Genomic DNA, 21,067 nt, shown 5'->3' with positions numbered 1-21,067 from the left:
GTTGATGCAAGTGTAGCAAGTGTATTATTCACGGTTCTTTCTTTTTATAACATAACTTTGCTGCCTCATTGATGAGGGGAAAAAAAATAAAAAAGAAATCATGAATAAGAAAATATGAAATTAGTTCCAGCCTGCATAAGAAAATAAAATTCTGGCATGACATCATAATGCCATGTCCTTTTCTATTATTTAAGTCCATTATTTCTTGCTTTTTGAAGCTGTTTCTGGCTGCAAATGCTCTTTTATCTTGTTTTCAGCACGGACAAATTTTCGACGCATGTAGCATGGCACGTACAGGCAGTGTTTTTGGTGATAAAAATAATACCTTAAGAAATACGTGTGAACCTGTTTGTATGAATCACGCTGTGAGTCTGTGCCTTCTCTCCTAAAGTGTACTCCTGCAAGCCGTGAGATAGTCATCATCGGAGCCACGAGAAGGCTATGCTTCAGAACAACAAACGCACTGCACTCTGCAGAGTTTTACAACAGCATCGCATTTCGTTCACAGTTTTGGACTTTCTCTGCTCTTTGTATAGTACCTTTCCAGGAAGAATAGTCCTGAAGGAATACTCGCAGAATGCAGGATCTCATATCTTTCGAAACATTTTTTTTTCTCTAGTTCATGCAGGATTAGAATATTCCTCCTGTATTATTTTGAAAATGATTTCCTGAAAGGTTTTTCACAGATCTATTTCACACACGCTTGAACACGCGCATGTGCAAGCGTGCATACAGATGCGCACGTGCACAAACTAAAGAAGACACGTACTTACACACACACACACACACACACACACACACTCACTCTGTCTCTCTCTGTCGCTCTCTCTCATTCTCTCTCTATCTCTCTCTCTACCCCTCCCATCCCGAGCAATTAGATCCTGCTGTAGCAAATTTAATGGTCGCAAATTCTGAGCACGTAAACGGCTGTTTGGTTATGGCGGGCCGGGTTGTCTGCGTTTGGAGAATGGCAGATTGCAGGTTCTGCTGGCACATTCTGCCCTGTGTTTTTTTTTTTTTCCCCGGGTACAGTGTGAGCGTGCTCAGAAGCGCCGGGAGAGTTTGGGGCTGTGCTGCTGCTCTCTCTCTCCCGCTCTCCCGCGCTCCTCTGCTGATGTGAGGACACTAGAGAGCAGTCTGCTCCTTCTCTCTGCCTCTCCGCGCTCAGCTTTCAGAGCCACGCTCACGTTGGATAGCGCAAAAGGCACCATCCGTCAGGACTGTCAGTCACACAGTGATGGCCAGGGCACACAGAGAACAAACACACACACACACACATACTCACACGCATGTATGCACACACACACACACACACACACACACACATATACGCACATGCATGCACACACACATATATGCACACGCATGCACACACACACACACACACATGCATACATATTCACAAGCACACACACACATACATGCATGCACAAAAAATGTGTGTGTCCCTGAACAGAGACAAACATACAATGTATCCTACTACATCAATAGTGCTCAATATTTTAGGTGACCTCTGCTGGGAAATGCATACATATATTGTTTTTATAATTTAGATTGGATTTTAAATACAGCAGTCTGTTGTTTAATCTATAACTCCAAATAAAGGGTCATATTCTCATTATTCAAACAAACACTAAAAGAATAGCTCTAAAGGTTGTAGGTGCTCTGTTGTTTTGAGGTTTAAAAAAATAATAATCTGATTTTCCTCCGAAAAGTATGCCACCTGATTATAATGCAACTCAATTTATTATATTGGTTTATGTTATCTTTTCAGCCCACAGACAAAAAAAGGGAGGAAAACAAAAAGCAGTGCAGTGATTTTTTTTCCCTTCACATACGTGAATTATAAACCGATTTGAGATTCAGATTTGAGGTGTCTCCGGTCGAGGCTTAACATTTCAAACGAAGCGAGACGATCCCCTAGACCTCCACCAGCAACGCTGCAGAGACGCAGAGACAACGCTCCCACCCCCCCCCCACCTCCTCCCACCACTGCGTCTCTGTTATTCACGCTTCTCAAAGGCTTCTGCAGACATGGCTACTGTGAATAGCAATTCATTTATTTAAACATTTTTTTTTTAGTTTACAAAAAGAAATAGGATAGCTTGGATCTCTTTCCCTCCGCTCTTGCATCTCTTCTTCTTTTACATATTTTACACATATTTTGATTTACCCGACTCCCTCTCTTCACTCTTTTTTCTTTTTTTTAAACCACAATAAAAACAGTATGTTTTGTCTGTCCCTTTAAGACAATTTGAATATCCTGACGTAAAAAGACACATTAAAGCTGAAATTATCCACCCGTCGTGAGAGCACGCTCCTTGCAAGCTTTTTTTTTTTCTCCCCTCTCCCGGTTTTATTTGCATCGAGTCAACAGGTCCCCAGAATTCGTGGCTGCAGGTCCGGATCAGGAGTACATCCTCAGTCTGTGCTCAAAGTCCAACCCAGAGAACAACAGAGCAGCACGGTGCGGAGTGGAGAGGTTTTTAGGGACCCTCTCCTCCCCCTGTAGCCCCCAAGGGGAATCTACACGGCCCACGTGGATGGAGGGGAGTGGCGGGAGTAGGAGGGTGGAGGGGGGGGGGTGGTGTCACGTGGGGGTGGCGGGACGGTCACACCTCGCACTCCCTGGACGTCTGCTGCTGGCAGGTGCAGGAGCCGTACTCGTTGATGATGACGAGGGCGCCCTCGATGTGGTTGGGCTTGTAGTCGACGTAGTACTCGGGCGCCGACATGGTGGCCATCTGCTGCATGGTCTGCTTCTGCTTCTGCTTCCGCCGCTGGCTGCTGAGGCACTGCCTCAGCTGCCTCACCCCGGCCGGGAAACACTTCCAGGAGACGTAGAGCATGAGCACCACGATGAGGAAGGAGAAGATCAGCGCCATGGTGCCCGTCACCACCTTGTGGATCTGCATGGTGCTCTCCAGGTCGTCGTTGGGCACCGTCACGGTGAACGAGTTGGTCACCACCTCCCCGCCCTCGATGTCCTGCAGGTCGTACGGGTTCCTCGAGGGGCCGTTGTAGGCGTTCCCCCTGGCCCCGTCCTTGGTGAATATGTAGGGCCTGGTGGTGACGTCCCCCGGGTCCTCGCACAGCTGAAAGGCGTAGACGGCGTCCAGGACGTCCTCGCCCTGCGCCGTGTCCGGGCTGGCGCACAGCAAGGCGCTGTCCCGCTGGCCCTGGAAGCCGCTGAGCCAGGAGGCCAGAGCGCAGACGTTCCTGCTGCACTCCCATTGGTTGCCCGAGAGGGTGATGCTCTCCAGGGACGTCCACGAGTCCAAAATCCGCTGGTCGATGTACGTCAGCTTGTTCAAATCCAGCTGGAGGGATTTCAGGTTGGGCACGCTCTCGAAAACATGCGGCTCGATGTACTCGATCTCGTTGCCCGAGAAGTCGATCTTCTCCAGGAAGTGCCAGGTCCAGTCCAGGGTGCTGACCACGATGGTGGCCTTATTCCTCCGCATGTAGAGCGTGCGCAGGGAGATGAGGCGGGGAAAGTGGGCCAGGTTGACTTTAACCAGCTCGTTGTGCTCCAGATGCAGCTCGGTGAGCTTAAACAACCCGGCGAAGGAGTTTCGCGCCAGGCTCTGCAGCTGGTTGTAGCCCAGGTCCAGGAACTGCATGCTCCTGCAGTCCTGGAAGATCCTGACGGGGACGTACTTGATGGCGTTGTAGCGCATGTGTAAATTGGTTAGCTTCCTAAGGCCGTGAAACAGGTCGGGCTCCAGGGCCTGCAGCCTGTTGTACGATAGATCCAGGATGCGGAGGTTGGGCAGGGGTCTGAAGGTGGCGTTGGGCAGGCTCTCGATCCTGTTGAAGCTCAGGTCCAGCTCCTTGAGCCTGCGCAGCCTCTCGAAGGCGCTCTCCTCCACCAGCTCCACAGCGTTGTGGTCCAGGTAGAGCCACGTGAGCTGCATCAGCCCGGCGAACTGTCCCTCCCGCAGTTCGGACAGGCCGTTCTCGCGCAGGGACAAGCCCGTGGCGCTGCTGAGGTTGTGGGGGACGTCGGTCAGGTTGAGCCCCTCGCAGTACAGCAGCTTGCTGTCGCAGCGGCACAGCCGGGGGCAGACCCCCTCTGCCGCGGGCAGCATTTTCAGAAAGATTCCCAGAGAGCACAGTATCAATCCAGGGGGCTTCCTTAGTAGCCACTTCAAGTACAGACCAATTAGGAGGAAATCCATTAGCATGAATATCCCTGTGTGTCGCCGAGAAAAAGTCCATTGAACCGTCCAGATTATTATTTTTATTTTACATCATATTTTATAAACTCCCCCGGGTGGAAATCACTCTAGTTTTTTTTTTTTTTCCCCCTCTTGATCTTGGCAGCGTCGGCGACGGCAACAGCAGCAGCAGCAGCGGCGGTGTTTACTTACAGGGAGGAGGAATCCTGCCACGACGAAAATAAAATAATTAAGGTTGATAAAAGGCGAGTCACTTTGCTCATGTTAGATATCAGAGAGTGAGAGGAGAGGAGGGTAAAAAAAAAAAAAAAAAAAGCCTCCTTCATGAACCGATCTCATATGAAAGGATTCCTACTCACCCCTTCAGAGCCTGACAACCTCTATTCAGCTGCTCCCTTTGTGCCGACACTAATTATGTGCGAATCTGAAAAAGACCCCACTGTGGTACAAATTCGGCCTTCCCCCCCCACCCTTTTTTTTCGGGGTGGACAGCAGATCCTGGCAGGCTTACAATGTCTTAGTTTTCCCTCGTGTGAAAGAGCCAGCGAAAGAAGGAATCCAAGTAGCTTTCACCAGACTTGCGGGAAGTGTGAGTTCCCCTGGCTGTAGGCATGAGCGCAGTCCTCTCTCCCTCTCTCTCTCTCTCTCTCTCCTGCTCCGCTGCAGTCACTGCTGTGGTAATCACAGGGAAGAGAGGAGAGCGAGAGAAAAAAGATGCAAGAGGAAAGAAAAAAAAATCCCTCAACTCTTTTCTTTTTTTTTTTTTCTCTCCACACACTGCTAAAGACTCTGCCGTTCTGTCAACGCAAATTACGGTCCGTCACTCGAACTGACCACTGACCTTGATGGCCTCTAATCCACCGAGGGGGCTCATTTTCTATTCGGCTCTCGAGATTTAGCTTTTTTAAAAATGTATTTTAAGGAGGAGGGGATGGAGGGGTCCCTGGTTTTCCTTTTGCTGTTTTCTTCCCTCGTTAGCTGTAGCCCCCGCTTATTGGCTAGCGGTCTGGTGCTTTTTTTTTTCCCCTGCCGGCTTGCTGCAGAGTCGTAGGTCTCTGGTCTGGCTCTTCCGTGGCTGAGAGGTGAGGCTGGGAGGCAGGCAGGGACGGCGTGTTGGAAACGCAGAGCGATCGGTCCCTTGCAGCAGACTAGTGCTCTGGCTGTGCATGCAGAAGCACCTTCTGTTCACTGAGTGTCGTAAGCCACTCACAATTCAGGCAGGGCTCTCTCTCTCTCGCTCTCTCTCTCTCTCACTCGCTCGTTCTCTCTCTCCCTCCTCCTCCACCTCCTCCTCCTCTTTCCATTTCTCTCTCTCTCTCTCTCTCTCTCTCTCTCTCTCTCTCTCTTGCTTGCTCACTCTGTCTCAGTATCTCAGACATTTCCATATTCAAAAGGGGCCTGGCTTAAACCAGCGTTTTAATGAAGCACAGAAATGATGCATGCAATACCCTCTCTCTCTCTCTCTCTCTCTCTCTCTCTCTCTATCTCTCTCTCTCTCACTACCTACCTCCCTCCCTCTATCTCTATCTCTGCTCTCTTTTATAATGAATTGAAACAAGCCATCTATCTGCTGTTCCCTGTCTTCTCGCCATTAGAATCCTGTTTCCTCATTATTACAGATTAATATTCCACTAATGACTGAAAAGTGTTTGCTGTGGGGCCCATCCCTGCAGTTTAAGCCTTTCAGCCATGAGCAGGATGAAATAATGCAGCCGTGGAATGCTTTTGAGCATCTAGCAAGCAAAACCTTCTCTCACTCTCTCTTGCTCTCTATCAATCCTCAATCTCTCTCCCTTACTCACTCTCACACGCACGCACGCATGCATGCACGAACGCACCCACGCACGCACACACCATCTTTGTGTCCATCTCCTCATTTGGTTTTACACTGTCTCTACATAAAAGAACAATTATTTCATTGTCAGCAGTAATGGCTGCATGTGAACTGAAACCTCATCCTTTATTCTTCTAACAGGATTTCAGATTGGTTTTGACCTAATAACTATAGCGCTGTGCACCCCTGTCATTCTTTTTCTGGAGGGCTGGAAGATACAGTATGTTATATATATGTTTTTTTAGTTTGTTTTTTTTTGGGCGGGGGGGGATGCTTAATGATGGATGGAGAATATATTATCATTATTGAAAAGGAAAAATGAAAAGGAGCACATTGTAAATATTTCATTCTCCCCCTACTTTGTTTTTTTTTTTTTTTTTTTGCCGAGAACTATGTGTGCCTTCTCAGTTTACATCGCACACTCAAACCATTTTCTGGTTTTGCTGTGATTCAGCTTCGTTTATCGCCCGATTATTTTTTTCTCCTTTGTTCTAAATTTTGCCCACAGTAGGCTCAGTCAGAACAAAATAAGCAAGTGCATTTGATTGCAATGCTTTTTCTCACCCTGATTGGACATCGGTGTGTAAGTGGGATTTTGGGAGCACATCTGTTTTTAGTATGCTATGTAGATAAACTGGTTATTTTCTCATTTAGCCATTGCTAATCAACTAAAAAACAACCTTTCATTGTAAAATGAGCATCATCATGACTGCATAATCCTTAGGGTTAAGGTTGCTGATGATGTTCTGAGTACAGGCAACTTTCAATAATAACATATATATATATATATATATATATATATATACATCATATCAACAAATATGTTTTAGACAATTCTTGCTACAGTATCATTGAGTGCAGGTCAATGAACAAGTGAGTTAGTGGTAATGGGCCATATACTGTTTCTCTGTGGGACACAAAAGGATCATGTCCCATATCTGCTGGTTGATGTACATCATAAGAACCCACCAAAACAAAAAAAGAAAAAAGCTCAACTACTTTGCATCTGTCTCAAGGTCTTGCACCAGTCCCACGAGAGGGTTCAAAGATGCTATCTGTGATTCAAGGGCAGGATGAATGGTAGACTGGCCTGTCTGTAATAATCGTGTTAGGGCACGTGCCATTTATTCATCAGGCCCGGCTTAAATGAAAATTTAATTAAAGTAAATACTGCATCCATTATAAATGTCAGAGCAGGTAGTGTTTGCAGTCATTAAGTCAGCTCTCCAAAGATGTTTTTTGTTGTGGACGTTTCTGCGTCCAATACATGGCCATGTCCTAAGTGGCAGGAACACCGACAGAAAAATGGATGCAATACGAACCAAGGAGAATTTCCCGCAGTTAGAAGTGGATCTCTCAAAGTTAAATCTGCCTCTTCCTTCCTCACCCCTCCCCTTTCCTTCCCCCACACCCAATATCTCCTTAGCTGTAATAAATGGCTGCACCATCAGCTAATGAGTTGGTGGACTGTAATGACTTGACACAGCGAACAGGAGACAGGAGTATCCAGGCCATCAGTTGGACAGAGATTTTAAGAGGCTGAAGTTGTGCATGCCTGCTTTACAGATGGGTGGAGACAGTAATCTCGTCTATAAGATAACCTTGAGTCCTTCTCTCAGACAACCTGCCCTGGCCACTTGCCAGTTACGCCCTGTTATAAAATTATTACAGTTAAACATCATTTCAAAAAAAAAAAAAATCATAATACAAATGCGAGAAAACTGGTGGGGAGAATAACTTTTAGGAATTGTTCAGAAGCGAGGCAAAGTTGCACGAAGGTAAATACCTTCTGGGTGCGACAAACTTCTCTGACAATGGCTGCAGAAAATGGTGGATGAAGAAAAAAAAGTTAAAATACAGAGATTAAAACACATTCCAAATTCATGTGTAATTCAACCATCTATTCCAATCATGGAAATAAAAAAAGTGAATTAACTTTGGGTGAATCACCAGGGTTTCTTGTCTTTATGCTCTCAACTGTCACTGTAGCCCAGAGCACAGTGCAGTCTACAAACAGGACTGTTAGAAGCTTTAGCATAATGAACACACAGGACTGTTAGAAGCTATTGCATAATGAGTGCCTTTGTTAAGATGGGGCAGTATGAGCATAAGTGTAGCCTATGGAGTTACGGACAGTCAGTCGAAAGAAGGGAGAGGGGTCCACCCCATCACCCACACACTATCACCCTCTGTCTCACACACACACACACACACGTACACCTTACATATACACACACATACACACTTACACATGCACACACACAGATGCACGCAAGCACGCGCACACTTACTCATGCACGCACACACAGATGCATGTATGCACACACACACACTTACTCATGCACACTCACAGAAATGCACGCACGCACACATGCATATACACTCTGAGAGCACTTGCCGTTATTTTCCTGCACCAAACCCCTGTGGTGCCTCTGCTGGTCTGTGACACTGGGAGGTATTGCTCAAATATGAGCCCCGATCAAAGTCCCCAACCTAAACCCATTCCCTGAGGTATTATGTGTGTCTCATTTCTGTTTGTGTCTCTACAAATTGATATCACATGTCTATTCATTTATTTGTCATTTCCTTCACTTATCCTTGGATCCACCCACATATCTGTTTCCTGTATCCATTCCTGCCCTCCTATCTATTCATCTCCTTATTCAGACATTAAACAAGATGCACTGGGACTAAACCATGAAGCATTCAGTACAAGATGTCAATAACGTTATCATTTGATATCAGGTACATTAGACGTTTACGTGGCAGATATTTATGTACCAGCTCTACATTCTGTAAATTTGATTTCCTTACTTATCATCAAATACACATCATAGATACATACATTAAATCCCGACTGTTTTTAGTCCTTTTAAATTGAAGAATCGGAGGCTGACTTCTCCCTTACTGTAGAAAACAAACCTCCTCCTCTTCAGAGTGTGGGCGGCAGCTGTAGTGTCCTTGCAGGTATCCACCTTCATTTCCCTTGTGAATGAAGGTCTCACCGAGCCAATAAAGATAAACTGGCGGCAGACAATGCAGAACCACAAAATAAGCTAGCAGCGATTATTAATTAATAGTACATGTTTTGTTTGCTCTGGATATGCTTAATCAATATCCTATTATATTCTCTTAATGTTTTCTGCAACATTAGGTTTTTAACCACTGCATGTAAGATTTACCATGGCTGTCTTGATTGGAAAGCATTATGCGTATGTCGTTTCGTACAGCTTGGTGGGTCAGATGGGTAGTCTTTGGGCAGGTTATTGTTAGGGACCCCTGTGCAGGAAGGATTGTGGGTACACGTCTCTGCCAAGTCATATCAAGAGCTTTAAAAATTGATGACCCTAGCCTCTACCACATTACAATAAATGCATTGGAGGTTAGTTGCTGCCAATGCAGTGCATGAGTGTATAAGTGGAGTTTACAGATTACCTCTATGGGATGTTAAAAGAATATTAACTTTGTAATTTGCTGGTTAGCCAATATAAAACCAGCCAGTGTAATGGGCGATGCATTGCAATCATATTTCAATCCTTCTTTACAAATAACATATTTTAAGCATAATTGAGTATCTCTGATGGACTGACTGAAAATTAAGAAGTGGCATTTTGTAGAAGTTTGGTCCTCCTGGTTTTAGTCTTGTCCAGTATGAAGCATCATATTGGTACCATTCTTTCTTCCTGGTTCAGTATGCTGGCTAGCTGTACAGTGTAGCTTTTTGGCTACAAACCCTTTAGCATGAGGAAATCCCTACCCAAGGTAGTAAAGATCCGTACTGTACTACTTAAGTACAGTACATTTCTCCAGCATTGCCCAGAAGTACTGGGGTGATTAAACCATTAGTCATGAAACTAGCTGTAGGGTTATATTCAATTAAAATCAAGCCACACAGACTATTGTATGAGAAGAAAAAAAAAATAAATAAATAAAAATAACCAAGTACACTACATGGCTTATTGACACATACTGTAGTCTCATGGTGATTTTCGTATGACAGGTATGAATTTTGGCATGCTCTTCTGAATCGCCCGATCTGGCTGATCTCATCGCGAGGCGTGGGGTTTAAGTTGTAACACCATATTCGTCATGCTCAGCTGAAGAAGATAATCCCCAGCGTGTGTCTCACATCAGCGTGTAATGGCTGTTACAATCAGGCTTTGAAGTGAAAGGCTGACTGCGACAAAAAAGAAAAAAAAAAAATCTTCCTGAGCTAATATTGTGAATGTTCACAATATTCACCGGCGTGAAGAAATGCACTTTTGTGCAGCTTTGTGTTCATTATTATATGGGACAAATAATTTCTGCCTTATTTCCCTTCCATTCTCCTGAGGTTGCTAATTAACTTTTAATTCTTATTTATTTCCTGTCATCTCTCTACAGTGTCACCCATGGCAGTTGACTGGGGGACCATTCTGAGCCTATAATTAATTGGCAATCGCTGATTATTCAAATACATTATCGAATTAGAGGAGCCTTGCTTCATGAAGTGTTTTACAAAAGAGGACACATCATGGTTAATGGGCCGTCATCTGAGATAACGCGGAGGGGCGGTGCTGATGCATTCGTGGAGGGCGAAGGCTTGGGTGACGTAGGAAAGCTCGCAGCCTTTCCTGTTCGTCTCCGGGGCAATTGGGGGGAAAAGGAGCGTGCCTTTTATCTGCCTAGCATCAGCCTGCCATGCTGAGTACCCTCCAGCAGATGGCGACTGCATGCCTTCTGTCCAGTGTGACACCGGGAAGGGGAGGGGCTGAGGGGACGTTGGCAAAATGCCAGCCTGTCATATGGCTCACCTCCGGTCTGGCCTAGGAGGGCACGCAAGGGGCAAACCACACAGCACGGCACGGCACGGCACATCTCCTAGTTACACAAAAACAAGACCGCGAGAAGATAAACCGCTTTAAGAACATGCATAAATTAGGAATGAGACTGAGCATTTGATCATTTTAATTTCTGACCATGAGATCACTAATTGATTACTTGGATTGGTGCTCAAATGCTAGTTAATTAAGTGGAAATGAAGAGACATCTAGAGCTGTATTTTCTCCCATCAATATTCATGAAAGAGAGACTTAGAAGCCTGCATAAAATAACAGATAATTCACTGATATTCAGAATTTCCTTGCCTGGGTGTGGGAGGGAATGCAGATCTATTTCCAGTGAGTCATTATTTATACAGAAAGAATTGGTGTTTCATCTGGTGCTTGGGGTCGACTATTTGAGAGAAAATCTTGGGTATGAGGGGGTATTTGAATAAGAAATGAATCAAAGTGTACATCCTTAATATAAATATACGTGCAGGAATCAATACATCACAAGATGTGCCTTTTACTTATCTTTTATTTGATATTTTTACTGGGCACAGAAGCTAGAGAGATCCTGAGGAGCTGAAGCCGATTGCAAAATGGCGGAAAGGATCCTTCGTGGAGGCCTCAGGACAATGTTGACAGCCAGCCGTGTAAAAAAAAAAAAAAAAAAAAAAAGAAATCACGCTACATGTCAGCTAGCAGACCATGTGACAGCGGGGTGCTGGTGTGTCGTCAGGGGCGACACCGCTGCATGCTCTGTGTTTGCTTTGAAGCAGTGTCCTCCCCAGAGTCGGCACAGGGCTTGCTTCAGTAAGCACCTCCCAGTAATAAATGGGCGAATCAATAACGCTTCATCGTTGGCGGGTGCCTTATTAGGTGGTCAAGTCAGAAAAGAGGGTGTGTGAGGGTGAGGGTGGGGGGGGGGGGGGGGGAGGGGGGGCTTGGGAAGTGCCCTTCACATACAGGTAGGGAAGGTTTCTTAAAGGGGCATTGTTCTGAATCCAGGCGCATGATGAAACAGTCTGTAATTAGAGTGCTTTTCTGCACGTTAAACATCAGTGACAGCTCCATGACCGTCCTTTCTTCATTAAAGTTGGTGGGGGGGGGGGGGGGGGGGGGGGGGGGGGGGGGGGTTGTTCTGGAAAGCGGGGCTTCCCCAAGGGCGCGGAGCCAGTGCCGCTGAAGAACCAGAAAGGGGGCCCAGCAGTGGCAGTCTGGACTCCTGACCCCTCCGTGGGGGATGGAGGAGGGGGGGGGGGGGGGGCTCTTATGTTCACTTTTGTCTCATCGAACACTGCAGATTTCTCTCTGGTGACTGGGTCTCACCCTGCACCATTTTTATTTTGGAGGGTGTCAGGCTGCTCATCTCATGGGACAGTGCCCCACCACCACCATTCGAACAGTTCAACAGTTGGCAATGGCTGCATGTCTGGACTGAATATCCCTAAACGATAGAGACTCCTAGTGTATGTGCTGAGTTGTCTCAATAGGAACTAATAATCTCTGTGTTTATTTAGTAAAGGTAGGCTTCAAACCACTCTTGGTTGCTAAGCTCAGTCAAATTGAATTGACTTGCTAAACGAATGTCCCTGGTGTGAAGCAGCTAAGGGGGTGACATGTCTGTTTATGGAAGACTCTCACTCTTTAGTACTGTAATATATTTACACAACATCTATTGGAGAGGGGCGCTTGCAGTCATCAGTGTAGTCATGTGACACCCAGAAGACCCTGTATATGCCTTGTTGCATTCTGTGATGCTAGGGGTTAAATTTGCGGCCAGGGGCATGTTTGGGCATCAGCAGGGCACCCAATTGCTCTCTTCTCCCTTCAAGAGCTTATGGAGTTGCACAGAGTTCATCCAAGCCACAGCAATTGCTCATAGACCCATGCCACACCCATCCCTATCGCATTGCGGGGGGTTAAATGTGCACTCTGCCCTCCAAGGTCACCTATGCTCTCCTCAGAGATGGGACCTCCATCCCTCAGCCCAGCACGGTTTTCTGTTTGTCTTTATTTTTCTCATTTTATTTTTACAGCAGCAGTGGTTTGGTTGACTGTTATTGGTAGCATCCTGTTGTGCGTGTGTGCGTGAGAGACCTTAATATTTCAAGTACACTTTGCCGATACACACATTTTTTTATTTAAATGAAAAGCTCTAAGCCTATTTAATGCCAGGGAGATGTTGCATTACCATGCACTGTGTCTTTTTCTCAGTGGATTGAGTAAGACAGCTGAGAGAGAAACAACCAAAAACAAGGTTAAGAATAGATAAAAATACAGCTAATGCACCTCCATTTGCATTAATTGTAAAAAAAATCTGCAGGCTCTGACAGGGACTCCTTTCAGGTTTGCTTTCACGGGCTGTCGGTTCCCAGACGGAAGGCCTGCCCATGTAAATGGGGCCTGTTTTTCTACCTGTCGGATCGGAGCACAGTCAACACAAGTTAGCCCTCTGACAGAAGGAGGAACATTTGTCATCTAAAATCGGAAAGGCAGGAAGCTTTGGCAAAGAAAGGCTAAGGGTTAGGGCAGGGTTTGTGTTATTCTCCCATGCTTCGGCACGGTTTCCATCGTTTGTTTGTAAGTAGGAGCTCCCCCATTTTCCTTCAGAAGGCAAAATCGAAGGTGAATATGTTGGGCGTTCCCTGATATTGCTGGAATGCAGTGGAAGCATTCCCCCCCCCCCCCCCCGACTCGCTAATTAAGACAGTAACTTGATGGGGTGTACGGCCCCCATCGGTCCCTGCAGGGTAGGCCTCTCTTGAGTCAGGACCTGGGGCCTCTCCTGGTGGTTCCCTTCGGAACGGCCTCGCTGGCGGTTTGGCCTCCCGCCCCAGCCCCCCCCCCCCTGCCGTCCCGTGCCAGCTGTTCACTGGTCAGGCCGGTCAGCTGTTCGTCGGGTGACTGGGGAATAACCGTGATGAACCGGCTCCTTCGCTGCTGCAAGCCCGGCTGAGCTGTTGACTGGGATAGCCGAGGGGCGGGGATTTGGGGTGAGATGCTTCACGGACCGGGGTGGGTGGCTGGGGTAGGGCAATAGCGACCAACCTCTGCACGAACCTGGTCTTTACTCCATTACAAATATATGTTATCTGGCTTTTAAAATAATAACAGGGCTCTTAATGATGAAATTCAAAGGCAATCTGTTTCAGAGCTGGTACTGGTTCTGACTATTCTTAGCTACGACATGTCGATAAACTTGGTGTAAAAATTTTGGCCACTCAGAAAAAAAACGAATAAAATAAAAAATGTCTTTATTACTAGAAGATCTTAGAAAGCCAATATGTTTCAGCTGTAATCCTTCATGAGGCCAGTAACTCGGGGCAGAGTCGCTGTCAGTAAACTTGGGAGAGAGTTGTTTACCTTCTTAAAATGGCTGCACGATCAACTGAATGCCACTTGAAAGGGGATTTGACATCAATGGCGACTTTATTGTTGGTCCACAGCCTTTGCAGTACATGTTACTGAGAAAAAAAAAAGTTTAATAGCACGGTTTATTTTCCTTCTCTCTCTTCCCTTCTCCATATATGTATTCTTTTATATATTAATGTATTATTTATACTTATTTTTTATCAAAAGGGCATTCTCCACAGAGAATCATCTGTATTCTCAGACAGCAACTTTCTAGAATTAAGACTCCCATAATGTGGTGGTAACACGCCAAATCGACAGAGAACGATCTGTGAACTGCGTTCAATCAAAGATCAGGGCACTGGTCCATGGGATCTCCGCTGCAGTCTGATTTGATGGTTTCGAGTCACTTGGAAGGAATGGGAGAGGTAATAATCTCTACATTGTGTGTGAATGGCGCTTTCTGAAGCTGTAGAACTCAGATTTCATTATGAGTAATGGGGTTGGCAGCATCTGCCTTTTTCTTTTTTTTTCTTAAAAAAAAAAAACTGTGCCTCTTTGAAACCCTGCAATGAGCGGAGAAGACCACGGTCCATCTCAAACCTTTCATCCCAGTCACCACAGCTCAGATGCCGTCAACATGACCTTTGCTCCTCAAATGCTCGGCTAATGCTAATGCTTCCCACGTACAAGATGAGCCGAAGCGAAGGTTGAGTCATCCCTCCGCTCAGCTAACCAACATGTTTTCAGCTGAAACCCTACTGATCCGCCTGCCCCTCTCCACCCCTCCCCCCCTCCCCTTTCTATTTATTTTCTAAATTTGAACGGCCTCTGTAACTGCATGCATGCACGAAAATATTTGTGCGAGCGAACAGTGTAGCACACAGCGTGGCATTGTGAATCATCGCTCGGAGGGTACACGCGCCATGCTGTGCGTAGAATGCGTCCCAGGAACCATCTTTTCTGCTCGCCGAAACGCCGCCATCATCATGCGCATCCTTCAAACGCGGTGTGTGGGAGGGGCGATACGATACCCCAGCCGGCTCCATCACCAGCTGTCTTTTAAAAAAGTCCTATATGGGTTTTTAAGTACAGCCAAAATCAGGTGTGAGGGTCAGGAGAGAGGCTGGCCGGTGCCTGGGTTATCAGGATATATCGGGACAGTGCTGAAATATCTTCGGGGAGAGAAGGCGGAGGCAGGAGGAGATCCGCGAAGATGGCGGTGGAGTGGCTCATTCCTCATTATCGCATCGGTGAGCAGAGCGGGGTGGGCTCGGGCGAGTCGGAGCTAGAACGCGCTGAAGGGTACGGCGTTCCCCTGGGGTCAGGCTCGGGCCCGGGACTAATGGATGCGCAGATCTGATTTGTCTGCCTCAGTGAGGAGAGCAATATCTCAGAGGGGCCTCCGGGTCCGCATGGTAATTTCTCGACACCTGATGCCGCCGTGCCTCTCCACGATTTGCGGCGAATAAATAAACACGCGGGAGGGAGAAGGATCCCGGAGAAGGCGACTGATGGTCCGATAGGCCGGATCCTCGCCTCGTCTGGAAACGCGGGTTGCGTGTCGGGCTTGCCGGGAGAGCCCTGGTGTATTCGCGACACCTCCCCCCCCCCCCCGCGCCGGTAAGCGCATTAGCGGCGTTCCGTCGCGTCTTGCGCCGCGGGGTGACTTGTCACGGGAGCAGGGAGACGCCGTTTGAGAGCGCGCCGCGCGCGTTGGAAGGGTCGCTCCCGAACGAAATTGGATTTGCGGGTTTGCGATCCTCCACGGGGGCTTGCGCCGCCCCGACGCCTCCCCCCGATCGGGGAGCTGATGGAGCGCTCCTTAAAATACACGGCCGAATCAAACTCGGGCGGCGCCGTGGGGATCTGTCTCCGCATTCCCCACCCCCCTCCCCCCAACCCCCTGTGGCCTCAACCTTGATTCCGGGGGCTTCCATACATTCTCCTGCAGTCACAGTGCATTATTTTGTGTTTGCTTGACAGTGTATCCCTGTTTTCTTTGTCACGCTATTCTTCCCCATTTTCTCGCTTTCAGAATAAATGTGGGGTTTTTTTTTTTTGTTTGTCATCACGCCAGATTCAATCTCCTAAGTATTTTATTTATTATTTATATTTTTGAGACTGTGCAGGTGCAACCCTGTAGGCCTTTCAAAGTGGAGTTTCAAATTTTACACTTTTAGATAGAGCTGTTTTAGGATATTTTACCCGGCTTTTAACTTTGAAAATGAGAAATGAGGCAATGATAACAATTAAAAAAGTAAACTGGACTATGCATGAACCCCACAAGCTACATCTAAATTATTTCCCTCCTCTCCCAAAAAAATCCATAATACAGGCAAAACAACAGTAGAATGAAGAATAAATCAGAGCTGTGTGTCAGTCCGGTTGCTTCTCATTTCCAAAAGTTTTCCTTTTGTTCCTTTTTTAGGGTCGTCTGAAATCTGGCATTTAAATGGGAGCAATTTGCATCTCTGTACACTGATGCGATGCCATCTATGTAAACAGTGGACTGTGAAAGTATTCACCCACTCTGAGTTTTTGCAAAAAAGATGAAACAGACAAAAAGATTTCAAAATGCATTCATTTGGTATTTGTTTTTAATTTAAGATGTATTCAAGGTCTACAGATTGGTGGGGTTTTATGAAAGTTATGTAACCACAAAATGTGAATTGTGAAAGTACTCACCGACCTTGTTTCAAAGGAGATCAGCTACCTCAGGGACAAAAGATTTCTCAACATTTTTTTATGTATACTTCCCAGATCTTGTGTTGCATCTGATACTATGATGTGGAGCAATGTGTCAATGTTGCATATGTACTAACAGTGCTGACATCAGGTCCTTTCAATATACTTCAATAGGGTACAAAAAGAAATGCCAAGTAGATGCATTTTAAAATCTTTTTGTGGCACAATAAAATTAAATTTAAAAATCTCAGAGGGGGCGAATACTTCTGCAATCCACTGTATACTGGCCCTTTTCTCCTTGAGTAAACATTACAATCTGCTGTGGCATATTGAGCAAAGATGCTCATTTTCCCAGATTAAAAAATGTCAATTTTTTCCCCACCCTAATATGGATATAAATCATACAAAGATAATGTGAACAACAAATAACATAAAACGGAGCTGGCTAATGATGTGAGTATCTTTCAAAGTTGTGCGAACCATGTGATTATCAACTATTTGTTACAGCTTACTCATTGTTAGCAATAACAGATCATCAGTAATTGTACTCATTTAATCCGAGCTTTTAATAAACTTCCACTTGATGTTTCACAGTGGAGAAGCAGCCCGTGTCCCTCCTGCAATGTATTCTGTTGGGGAATCAAACACTGTAAGCAAAGCTGTCGTATAGCACTCCCAATGTTGTTATGGCTTTTTTCACTCATAGGAGTGATGTACTTGGCCTACAGTATGTCATCAATAGGCCCTTTTCTCACCATACTGGAAATAAGCATTGCCTTTGTTAATCTGTCTATGACTTCAGTAATGGCATTTATGCAAATGCAAGGTTCTGACTATATATGTTTATTTCTTGGACATATGAACATGCATAGTCGATTGGCCCCTTATGTACTAAATTAAATAAATATGCCATTTTAGCTATTTAGCAGATTAAAGAGGTTGGATGAGATGAATCGTCACTGGCGAAGCCCCACCACTGACATGCATACCACCGGACGAATACATCTGGAAGCAAAGCATGACTGAGGCCGCTTGCCTGAAATGGGTCTTTGGCATTACAGGTTCGGGCAGAAGGCTGTTATCTCCTGAAGCACAGTGCGCACGTTGTTGCGACGGGCATATCCGACATCTATTTGAACATGAATACTTATGGCTGCTATCACCGCCCGCGTGAAGCACAGAGGGTAGACTGAACTCTCGCTTGCAGCTGTGTAGAACTCAGCAGTGGCTATGGGGAGGAGCTCTTCGGCTGCGTTACCTAGGGTGCACCCAAACTGCATTTCTTCTTTAAATTAAGCCCGTGAAACGGATGGCTCCCCGATTGCTAGTAATTCCCCCTTTTTAAGGCTTGCCGTAAGCACTCGGGGGGGCACCCCACCGCCTTTTTGTCTTCGACTGAAGTGGCGGAGTAGCTGGCTTCTATAAACCTCGCCACTTTGTCGGCGTCTGCGGCCGAGTTTTACGATGCGCCTGCATCTTGCGAGCGCAGACGCGTGTAGTAATCGCACCTGCCTTGTCTAAAGGCAGCCATCGTTTCCTTTGTCGCTTCTAAGTTCTGCGGCTCCTTGGCCTCCCAGGACGTAGTGGGGAGGGCTCCCTCCCTCCCTCTCTCTCTCTCGCTCCTTCTCTCCCTCCCCCTCTCTCCTCTCTTAAGGCATATGCATATAACCGTGCTTAATTTCACAGTCTTTTACAATGGTACTCTAGGGAACGGTTTATTGTATTTAACCTGGACATTTGACAGAGATTAAGTTTTAATGTAGTACACATGGCACACCACTCAGAAGGTGGTTCTCTCCTGACCTCATTCATTCATGTTTGTCACTGCTCTGCCATTTTTTCTGTGACCCATTTGTTTGATTTTAAACTGACAATTTCAACTACGCAGTTGTTAATTTACAGTAGCAGGTTGTTTTCATTAGTTAATTTGTATTCATATTGTAAAAGCAGGTAGTTATCTTTTTATTTATGTGAGGTTCCTTCACATTGCATCAAAAACACAGATTTTTGAAATGCACGTATTTTAGCACTTTTATTTTAATGATGATTCTCATTCATTTATTTTACTATGGATTCATGAATTTATTCTGGTTAGCATCTCCTTTAAGGGCAAAAAGAAAAAAAGTGTAAATGTGGATGTCTTTTATATATAACTTTCACTAATTAAGCTGCCACTCTCCTCTTGTTTATTTCCTGGAATATACTGTATAAGTGAAGACATTGACAGAAAGCCCTCAGTATAATTATTATCGTGCAATTTGAAAATGTTTTTTTTTTTTTAAACATATGAGATGTGATTTTTAAAACTTGCATTCAAAGTTTGTATTGGAGTCTCCTATTTATTTATTTATTTATTTATTTTAATCTGCACACCAAAAGTCTTACCCATATTTGTCATGAGTCAGTTCTATGTCAACATGGTCAATTTGGTCTTCCTCCAAGTAACACTGCCGCAGTTGAACACTGAGCGTATCTTAATTAGGATCTGGCTTCCCATTATCTACTGTAAACCTAACATGGCTTCCTTTCTCTGAGCAACTTATTTGCTTTCCCCAATTACTGGGAGGAGATTGTGCAGATGGCCCCTATGAAAGCTGAGTGCCAGCACTGCTATCCTGCTCGAGGAATTGTGCTGCGCATTCCCTAATTAAATTGACAAGGAGCCGGAATTGGTATCGTTTAACACATTGATCTTAGAGGGAGATGGATTCTTTGTGAGAAAAAAAAGTCCTGTTTGTCTCCCTGACTGTTTAATCCAGCAACTGGTTTTTGGCCCCTAGGTGTATCTCTCTCTCTCTCTCTCTGTTTGCGTGTGTGTGCGTGGGTACACGTACATGCATCGTCCAATGACGAACAGTTCTTGTGGTTCTAGAGAGAGAGAGTGTGAGGGGATTTTTTTTCTGCCTTGGTTCCTGTGCGGTCATATCCTGAGAAGCCAAGGTCGATGTCAATTGTTACTTAATGGTTTGAGTGGTCATCTTCGCTCCATGTCATAGTATTTCTTTCCTGTGAGCATTGGTGTCTTACAAGGTGGCAATTCCCCCATCCACAGAGCAGAAGCAGCTACCTGGTGCTTTGAGGAGCCTGACACTGATATTATCCATATATCATTGCCTTCTCAGCCACAGGAGCTGCACCCAATTCAGCTTTTATGGGATGTCCTGGAGCATTGCCTGAGACAGCATTTTCCACTTCCATCAACTAAGTTCTATTCCTCCTACAGAACTGGAAATGCTGTCGCACGCACACACGCACACACACACACACACACACACACACACACGCACAGCGTGAGCTCACACATTCATCACTGGGCGGACGTGTGGAGCGCTTGTCAGGGAATTACACTGCTTCACTTCTGAATACATGAACGGTGTCCTTGAGCAATATGCTCAACTTCAACGTCTTCAGTGGAAATCCAGTTGCGTAAATGAGTCTCAACCGCTGCAGGTCCCCCCCCCCCCCCCCCCCCCCCCCCCCCCCCCCCCCCACCCCCCCCCCACAGTGAGGCCTACTGAGCAGATGCGTAACGTTGCGTAATTGGGAATGCAAGCTGAGGCCGTTCCACTTTAGCTTTGGGTCAGTAAGTGGGCTGGTGGAGACGGGAAGGGGCGTCCGCCCCGGCTGTGCCGCATCAGCGATGCGGAGACGAGCGTGATGTAATGCCGTAATGTAGCAGCGCCACGCTCTGAGAAACAATCTAGCGAGCGTGGGTTCTCCCGAGCGGTCCAGATTTACTTGTTCCATTACCGGCCCGGTTTCTTCGCTCGCGTGGCGCTCTGATGCAGCGCCGGTGCCTCGGAGTAAGAAGGCATTCCTTGTACCGCGTAAAAGGCGGGAAATTCCCAGAGCGAGTAAAAAAACAATAAAGCTCTCCCACGTGGAAAGCAGGCTCCGCCGGCACAAAGGAGTTTTTTTTTTTTTTTTTTTTGAGACCGACGAACACAAAAACTAGAATATTCCATTAGCCTCTCTGGATGTAAATGCTTCCGTTGGCTGTTGTTGCCATGCTCATCGGAGAGTAAGACGTCACGCAGAGATGTGGAGTTGGTTTTTCGGTTTGCCATCTGGTCCATGAGCTCTCTTTTCAGTGTTCGACGCTGGGTCTGAACCTCTCCGCAGCATGGACACTTTACTCAGGGGAAACGCGCTCCGAATGACCTCATGAAAACCCGAGCGTGACCATACGCATCCCAGTTTCTGAA

The 21,067-nt window shown here is 46.1% G+C and overlaps 2 protein-coding genes across 2 annotated transcripts in view; one reads left to right on the top strand and one right to left on the bottom strand.

Moving 5' to 3' along the window:
• Positions 1-21,067, top strand: part of ctnna2 (catenin (cadherin-associated protein), alpha 2) — a 357,955-nt gene that overhangs the window by 249,811 nt on the left and 87,077 nt on the right. The window lies entirely within an intron of this gene.
• On the bottom strand, positions 1,728-5,448 carry lrrtm1 (leucine rich repeat transmembrane neuronal 1). Its single transcript, XM_035417946.1, has 2 exons — positions 4,541-5,448; positions 1,728-4,387 (listed from the first exon to the last, which is right to left on the bottom strand). The coding sequence occupies exon 2, from the start codon at positions 4,185-4,187 to the stop codon at positions 2,613-2,615; it is 1,575 nt and encodes a 524-aa protein (XP_035273837.1). The 5' UTR covers positions 4,188-4,387; positions 4,541-5,448; the 3' UTR covers positions 1,728-2,612.

The sequence above is a fragment of the Anguilla anguilla genome, chromosome 5 (genome assembly GCF_013347855.1).
Source record: "Anguilla anguilla isolate fAngAng1 chromosome 5, fAngAng1.pri, whole genome shotgun sequence".
Classification (NCBI taxonomy): Eukaryota; Metazoa; Chordata; class Actinopteri; order Anguilliformes; family Anguillidae; genus Anguilla; species Anguilla anguilla.
The sequence above is the reverse complement of the archived record's forward strand: the minus strand, read 5'-3'. Positions and strand labels throughout refer to the sequence as shown.

What these genes read in the sequence shown, in the direction of transcription:
- lrrtm1 (XM_035417946.1), bottom strand. Translation starts at nt 4,187, where the DNA reads ATGCTAATGGATTTCCTCCTAATTGGTCTGTACTTGAAGTGGCTACTA.